Source organism: Ovis aries, chromosome X (assembly GCF_016772045.2).
Source record: "Ovis aries strain OAR_USU_Benz2616 breed Rambouillet chromosome X, ARS-UI_Ramb_v3.0, whole genome shotgun sequence".
NCBI lineage: Eukaryota > Metazoa > Chordata > Mammalia > Artiodactyla > Bovidae > Ovis > Ovis aries.
In genome coordinates, this window is record NC_056080.1 from 128,437,543 (window position 1) to 128,445,956 (window position 8,414).

The window sequence follows — 8,414 nt, forward strand, 5'->3', positions numbered from 1 at the left end:
CCCACTCAATCAATTTTAAGCTCTGCCACTGGTTGTGACCCACAGTGTTCCCTGTGATTAACCCTATATGAGATGGGACTGAGACCTTCAGAGGCTCTAAACCATGAAAAGATTACAGGTGAAAGGCGTGACCTGTTTACAGAGTGGAGGTCTCTAAAGGGGAGCTGCAGCGGAGGGCGCATGGAGGGGCTTGGAGGCAGAAGGCTGGAGAGGAAGGCTGGGCTTAGGCAGCAAAGGGCTTCAACTGCCACACAAAAGAGATTGGACACTTTCCATAGGCAACTGGGAATCACTGTAAGTGTTTAAGCCCAGAAAGAGCAAAGTTCGTCCCATGTTATAGGAAGATCACAGGATGAGCTGGGAGGAGGATGATTGGAAAGACCAAGTCAAGAATGGGGGAATCTATCTATCCATGTGAGAGAGGATGGATGAGACCGTAACTGAAGAAACAACCAGGAGAATGGTGAGCACAGAGGAGACAAACGTGAGAAATGGTTTTCTCATTTTCTCAAGCTCCAAATCAATAGGACTTGGCGGCTGAGGCTTTTAGCTTGAGTGACTGGGCCAATGTGATACTGGTTATCGAGGCAGGTACAGAGGAGGTTGGTGGGAACAAAATCAGTTCAGTTTTGGAACAGGTTTGAGACACCTATCAGGAACATTTCAGGCTGGAAATATGTCTCAATTTTTCATTCATTGAATAACACATTAATGGGACTGGACATTTCTATCTTGACAAATAGGGACGTTAAAGAAATAAATTAATATCCACCATTGCCATCATTTCAGGAAAGAGAGAATATTTTGCCACCAAAAAGTTTTAAAAAGGCAGAATGTCAGAATAAAGGACAATTGTTTATAATTAGATACATTGAGATTATCGAAAAACTCTACTTTTGATGTTTTTCCCTTTTTGCCATGACCCGTTAAAAACATTACTGTGTATCAGCTTTGTTTGTGGATTGTAATTGACAGCCACATATTTGAGAACTGAGCAGAAGAAAAGTCAGCAAAAGATACACAGGGGGGTAGTTCCAGAAGTAGGAGGGAGATAGTGACCAAGAAAGAAAGGAGAGCCTCAGAAAAGAGGACTTGGTCAAGAGTGCCTTTGGCCCCAGAGTTCAAAGAGATCATTGAACATGGCACTTAGGTGGTCATTGGTGACCTTTGGTAGTGTCCTTTCACAAGGAAGATGCGCCTGAAGCCAAAATGCAGTAAGTTGAAGTATGAATGTGAAGTTGAGAAAAGTATAGACTCTACATTCAACGAATTTGAGGATGAAGGAAAGAAAAGAGAGAAAAGGAGGAGGGGAAGAGAGAGAAAGATATTGAGAGTGCGGGGAGCAAGAGAATACATTTAGGAAAGGAGGGGCTTAATTCTGGGGGATAACAGAGACAGGTACTTTATAATCAGGAGGGAAAGAGCTGGTATAAAGAAGCCGCAGTTTCCTGAAGAGAAGGGTCATAATGCCCGGAGGAAGGCCCCAGAGAAGGAGGGCGGATAAGGCCAAGGCCCGGGTGAACAGATTAGTCTTTAACGAGAGGGGCACCTTGTGCCCTGAGAAGGGAGGGCTGGAGGGGAAGGAAGTTGGAGAGGCAGGCCAGTTTGGGGGGAGTGGGGCAGGGCACTGAGGTAATTCACGCTTCAAAGCCCGTGTTTTCTCAGGGAAGTGGGAGGAGAGGTTGTTCTGTGGGTAGAGGGGAGGGGCAGGAACGTGGTAGGAGTTGAAGCAACTTTGGAATGTGGCCCAGGGGACAGGGACACTCGAGCTGGGGAGAGCTGAGGAGTGGACAAGGGAACGTGCTCCAGGGTGGTAGGGGGAACCAGGCCCCACTGACATTGACTGAGCCTGTCCCGTACAGGTCTTGTCTCCCTCCCTAGCTGTCAGCACCGTGAGGCGGTCTGTTCCTCTTTATAGTTCATTCTCTTGCCTGGCAAGGTCCAGAAGTGTCTGGCCCAGAGGAGGCACCAAGCCCTCTCTGAATGTTCTGGCAAAGCAATCACTGACAAAACCCAGAGGCACCATAAGGCTGTTAGGGGTAAGGGAGGTAGGATCATAACTGCTGTGACAGGAAGTTCTTCGTTTTGATTGTTCCAGACCTTTCGTGCCACCTTGCTAGCCACCTCACTCCTTTTATGTGCTGAGGGCAAAGGAGAACAGCCAGGTTCCCATTCTTACCCAGCAAGCCTTGTGGGTCTTAAATCCTTCCGACTGAGGAGAGGTCCTCAAGAGGGGCCAGTGGCTTCATCTCCCACAAGCTATATGAGGCTGAGGCAATTCTTAGAGAGGTCGTGAGACAGAAAGATCCACAGACATAGGCCTGAATGCCACCTGAGCTCTAGGAGAAGATGCCAGGAGCTGGCATGAGGGGAACCCTCAGGTCTGCAGCTCAGGGGAGTGAAGGAGCTGGATGGCCCTGATTGTGAGATTGTGGCTGAATGAACACAAGTTCAAGATGGCTGGGCATGTTCCCTGGGCTCTGGAGGAATATCTATTTCTTCTCTCTTTCCCCGCTCCTGACCATTTTCAGGGCCCCTAGAAGTCAAAAATATCCCCAGGTTTGACAATAGGTCTGCTTCTTCCTCCTTCCAGCCCAGCCTCTTCATCCAGGCTCCCTCTCAGTCTCGCCCCTCCTTTGAGCCAGTGGCACAATACAGGCACATTTTCATCTCCTGGAGGTAAATTTAGCAAGAACCCTCAGAGACTGAGGGAAACTCAGGCTTCCCATCCGCTCTGCTCGCCATCCCCCACTCCCCCCTCCCTCTAGATTTTCCACTCCAAGATCCAGGATCCCTGATCCAGCCTGCACTTACGCAGTTCAGGGCCAGAGGACTTAGCCCAGTCCAAGACTCCACTCATTTCACCACATGTAATAAAGCTCTGTTTATGGAGAAGCGGTACAGTGCCAGGTCTCTGGGTTAGGTGGCGGCTGGGCTGTTACAAAGTTTTCCTTTGACTGAGCCAAAATGTATCTCTTTGTAGCTTCTACCCGTGGGCCTCAGTCCTGCCCTTTGAAGTCACACAGAACAAGTGTAATTCCATTTCAGTCAAATCCTCAGACATTTAAAAATGGCTGTCATTTCCCCAGAAGTTTTCTCTCCTCTGTGGATACACATTTCTTTCTTTCTTTTTAATTTTGTGTCTTTGCTTTTTATTACCCAAACAGTATCAGGGCTTGTGGAACTTTTGGGAAAACTCAGAAAAGCCGAAAGAAGGAAATAAAAGTCTACCATAATCTTATTCCCAGAAAGCATTGTAACTTTCTCCTTTCTTCTAACCAGACTCTTTTTTCCCCCCTGCACACTGTATATTCTACTCTTCTTTTTTTTCTTACCAAAACAGGATCATCCTCCAAATTATGTGGTACAGGCTTCTTTTTTTCACTCTTCAATATATTAACCTTTCCCCGGTCTTCTACCATGCCAGTTTTAATATGAACCTGTATAACTGTTCAATGATTTATTTAACTGCCTTTCTAAAGTAAGACATTTGGCTTCTTTCCAGTTTTCCTTTGCTACAAAGAACACAGTGGGGTTGAAATTGGAAATGGGGGTTTTGTGAACAGAGAGAAAAACAGCACTGGGATCAAATTATTCACACTTTTCGCATCTTTCTTTTTTTCTAAACCTTCTGTGTTGATAATTATACTTCCTAGAACATGATTATGAGTGCCTGCTTAGTATTCGGTGGTAAGGACTTACCCTAAATAATCTAACTTGTTTCCTATCATTGGACATTGAGGTGGTTTCTAATTTTTGACGATTACACGCCTGGCTGTGATGAATATCCAAGGAGCTGAATAAACCTGCACCGGTGCTCGACACTGAGGTCAGTAGTCATATTTTCAAACCTCTGAAGCATAAGGAACCTGCCAGTAGTTGTAACTGCAAACATTTTGGCAAAGGCCCAGAAGACTGTCTGAGGCTGAGAGGATTGTGACCCAGGTGCTGGGCTTGCCGGGGTCAGTACCCATTTACCCAGCGCCCGTCACAGAGTGTTCAGCCTGACGGGGCCCTTTGGAACCACTGGGCTTGCATCCTCCTCTCACACTAGAGGGAACCGAGGCGCCGGGAATCCAGGTGCCAGGGTCAGAGATGGTCTTTCAGCAGACCTCCTCCAGCACCCTGGCGCCCGGACTGGAAGCTGAGCTTTGAGATCAGCAATCCTACCTGGAAACCCCCGCAAATGCTGCCTGCACTCCCTTCTCAAACCACTGATGGCTGAGGCTGGAGAGGGGATTCAGTCAGGCACTTCTGCAAATGTACTGCCCAGTAAAGGGGTGGGCATGGAAAGAAGACTTGAGGTCCAACCCACAGGCAGTCAGACCAGCCCCACCCAGATGCTCCATTTTTCTCTAACCTGGGGGGTATGCTTCATAGTGGTCACCCCATATCCGGTCCACCTGGCCAATCTATTTGGAGTTTGAACTGAAATAACGTGAGTCTCACTGGCCTCAGTTGTCCCTTCTCACTGGAAACCAGCTTTGCTACTGGTCTCTCTCCCCAGCGCCTGACAACTTTCTGTGGTTTCTAAGGCGCTTCCCTTGTTCCCTTCCCTCAGGCCTTGCTACCACCTGGGGAATTCGCACAAATGGTGTTCGATTTGCCCCTTTTGTGTTTTCCTTTCTGACTTGGAGATAAAGAACCACACCCCCTCCTGCCTATTGACTCTCTGTTTATTCAACTGGGAGAAATTTCACACCCAGGAACACGGGTATCCCTTCCCAAGCCCCTTTTCCTAAATCTTCACACACACACACACACCCCCACTGCTCCCCAGGTATCTCATCCTGGCATGTCCCTGAATAATTTATGAGTCCAGGCAGACCTTATAAAAAGGTCTCTGAGGAAAAGCCAGAAAAGTGCGGGACACTGAAGAATCGCAGCCCCCACAGCCTGCCTGGCCTTTACACCCTAAGGATGGACCCTCCTGCTCCCGCTGCTGCCACCCCTGCCCTGGCTCTGGCCTCAGCTCCAGCCCTAGCACAGGGCTCCCTGGCACTGCCCTACCTGGGAAACCCATCGCCCCTTCTCTCCTCTGGACAAGAAGTAAATAAATATGAACGGTAAGTGGAACTTGGCCTTGGTCATTTGAACTCAAGCTTAATGGGGTTACTGGGACAACAAAGGAAACGAGAAGTCCAGGCCCCCCCTGTTCTCTGTGCTCCCTCCACAGCTCAGACTCTAATATCTCAGCTGGCTCTTCACCTCACTAATCCCTCTGACTGACGGGAGGAGGCTTGGGGACAGTAGGCATTGCCAAAGCTGAAAACTAAGCAGCCAGGCCCTCAATGTGCCAAGTTGCTCAGTCCACTGAGGGGCAAAGGGGAGACTACCAGGAAATCTGGATTGGACAGGACCTAGGCTGAAGAGCAGGGAACGAGGTTCAAAGTGCCAAGAGGCTGATGACCAAGGGACTGTCTCTTTCCTGACCACACCATAAGCTTTCCATTTGCTTTTTTTCTTACCTTTTGAAGTCTAGTGAGGAAGCAGTGGACCCAGAAATATATTTGGCCCCTTTCCCCATCCCAGGAAGAGGGCAGAACTGTGAGCTCTACTTTTGGGGGCAGGAGGTAGGGGGCAAGATAGTTTCTACCCAACCCTCACGCATTCCTCCAAACGTTTAACCATTCGCTAAACACTGACCAAAACACCTACTGTGTACCAGGCATTATGCTTTGGTGTTGGGGATTCAGATACCATCAAACATAAATCTGCCCTTAAGAAGTTCTAAGGTAACTAAACAGATAATCATCCAACAGGTATGATAACATTGTTGAAGCAGAGGAGGGCCATCTGTCTTGACCTGGACTCAGGGTCCTTAGGAAAGTCTTCCGGCAGGAGATGGAATCCAAGTCAAGTTTTTGGAGGGCTTCTTTTCTTATTTCAGGGAAGCCAGACTCTTTCTCCTCCACCAACTAATCTCTCCTCTTTGTCCTAGAGGAGCTTCTCTTTGGAGGCCCTGGCTGACCTCTACAAATGACCTCCCCAGGCAGGTGAGGAAACGTGTGGATTTGGTGAGTTGGAGCCCCTGTCCCACGTGTTCACATACACACATGACCACGTGCAGGCACTCAAACCTGGTCCCTTCCCAGAGGGGCCCCCAACCTCTGACCTTTGACTTGGGCTGTAGACCCGGAAAAGCACTTTCCCAGCCTTGCCCACTTTTGATTCCCACAACAGCTCTAGGAGGAAGGCAGGGAGCCGAGGCCTCTGGGGCAATTTAGCTGTGCAGAAAGCTGAGCCCCAGAGCATGAGAGGGACATGGGCAGGCTCCATGGTGCATGTGCAGTGGGGTTGATGCTAGAATCATGGTCTCGTGGCACCCAACCGCGGCGTTCTTTCCCACCCCCACCCCACCCCCGCGTCTTTGCTGCTCCAGTAGAACTCTGTCCCCTGGATCATCTCCAAACAGGTGTTAGAACAAGGACAGGAAAGCAAACAACCCCCCGGACTCTGTCCACTTGTTGTTCAACTAGAACCAGGACAGATCCCCTTATGGGGGGCGGGTACTGAACCCCAGAGATGTCTAAGGTCTCTTCTAGATCATCTTACCTACAGGTTGCTGACCCCTGATACAGAAGAGGCAGTTATCTGACCATGCACTTTGAGCCACATGATTTTTGCTTTTGACAGGCCCCCAGTGGGACAACAGGTGCCAAGGTCACCAAGGTTGACTTTGAGTTCCATCACCCGGTCAGGTAAGTTTCTAGCACCAGGCACAGAGCCTGATGTAGATCTATTAGCCTTTTAAATCCTCACAACAGCACTATGAGGCAGGAGGAGGGAGGTACTGCTATGATCACTCTTTCACAGATAAGGAAATGGAAGCTCAGAGAAGTTAAGGGACTTGGCCCAGGTTGCCTTCCCTGGAGTCACTGTCATTGACCGCTAAGAACAAGCCCCTGTGGAGAGATCAGTGAAGAAAGCCTTAGTAGGAGATGGAGGACACGGGGCTAGAAAATTCTTGGCTGCAGGCCTTCTGGGGTGGGGAGTAGGGAGTGGGATCAGTTGCAGGATTGAAATATGCCAGGCCTGGGTCTCTTCACAGCTATAGGCCCACCAGACATGACCTTCCTGCATGGAGCCATTTTGTAACATTCCAGAAGGTTCTGCTACAAAGCTCCCTTTCTTCTTTTTCCATCTCACCCCATTACTGCAACTAGAAGGAGTTTAGGGGCTGGCTTCCTTCTTGGTCCTACTGACCCTTCTGCACATGGCAGCCTATGCAAGTTGGGGCCATATTTCTTCTCTGTCCACAGACTCTTTTGGCCTAAATCCTGCTCCTTTGACTACCTGTACAGTGATGGGGAGATGTTACTGCAGAACTTCCCTGTCCAGGCAACCATCAACGTCTATGAGGACTCAACCAGCGAGGACGAGGAGGAAGTGGAGGAGAGAGAAGAGGAGGAGAAAGAGGAAGCAGATGGAAAGGGGCCAGAAGGGTGTGTGAAGGTACCAGGGTCAGCACCACACAGGGCCACAGCTCATTCTCCCTCCCTGCCCCTGACCTGTCCCAACTGAACCAGTCAGTCTGATGGGGTTCATTATGCCTGGCAATGTTTCAGGGCATTGATTAGCCAGGAATCCCCAGGAACAGTTCTCTGGATTGAAAGTTGGGTCCTCAAGTTACCAGCTCACCCTGGCTACACCCAACAGGTCTGTGAGCCCAGCCCTCTGGCATCTTATTGGATTGCTGTTGTGTTGCCAACGAGAGGGTCCTAGGAACTCTAGGGGAAGGAAAATTTGCTTTCTGAGCCCCCCAGGGAGCAGATGAGGATGAAGCATGCCTATGCAGAGAACAGTCACTCTTCAGGGCTCTGACTCCCCAACCACTCAGATGGCCATGAAGTCCTGTCTTCCTGTGGTAAGCCTGACTTCTGGCTTCACCTCCACGGATGCAATACTAACACCAGTTGGGGTGCCTTTCTGACGGACCTTGCAGGAAGGAGAGGGGACATCTAAAACATCAGTCTACTTTGGGGACCTCTTCCCTTTCGGTTGTTATCTACTGGGGTCTGTATTTTGGCATGAGACGAATCAGGAGAAAAATAAACTAGATGATGTTTACCTTTTTTCCTGGAACTGGACTGATTTCTTAACTGAACTCTGCCCATGTTTTGAAGTCATGGGCACAGGGTCAGAAACCAGCTCAAGGCCAATCCATTGCTCTACCTGAGGTCAATTGACAGATCTTTCTTCACAGGGATGTACCACGGGAGGCCTAACAGGGGGCCAGGCCTTCTTGGTCAACTTGTGCAATCAGGTTTGATTAAACCTTAAAGACAGCTTGGAAAGGGAACAAAAAGGACCTCAGAGGGCAGCTTAAAAGTCAGAAGCAGAGCTGGAGGTGGGGGAAGGTGAGAGGTGCAGCATCAGCGGAGCCTTGATGATGAGCCTGTGCGTGTGGGGAG

At 49.4% G+C, this 8,414-nt stretch overlaps 1 protein-coding gene across 4 annotated transcripts; it reads left to right on the forward strand.

Moving 5' to 3' along the window:
• The first annotated feature begins 331 nt into the window (after window positions 1–331).
• Window positions 332–8,075, forward strand: RIPPLY1 (ripply transcriptional repressor 1). Of its 4 annotated transcripts, XM_060408107.1 has the most exons (6): window positions 332–463; window positions 3,743–3,829; window positions 4,781–5,066; window positions 5,942–6,017; window positions 6,637–6,701; window positions 7,263–8,075. In XM_060408107.1, the coding sequence occupies exons 3-6, from the start codon at window positions 4,813–4,815 to the stop codon at window positions 7,522–7,524; spliced, it is 657 nt and encodes a 218-aa protein (XP_060264090.1). In that variant the 5' UTR covers window positions 332–463; window positions 3,743–3,829; window positions 4,781–4,812; the 3' UTR covers window positions 7,525–8,075. The 4 variants fall into 4 exon arrangements, with proteins under 4 accessions (XP_060264090.1, XP_042097793.1, XP_027818858.1 ...); XM_042241859.1 differs by having other exon boundaries at window positions 3,743–5,066; XM_027963057.2 differs by having other exon boundaries at window positions 3,743–5,066; window positions 5,942–5,996.
• Window positions 8,076–8,414: the final 339 nt, after the last annotated feature.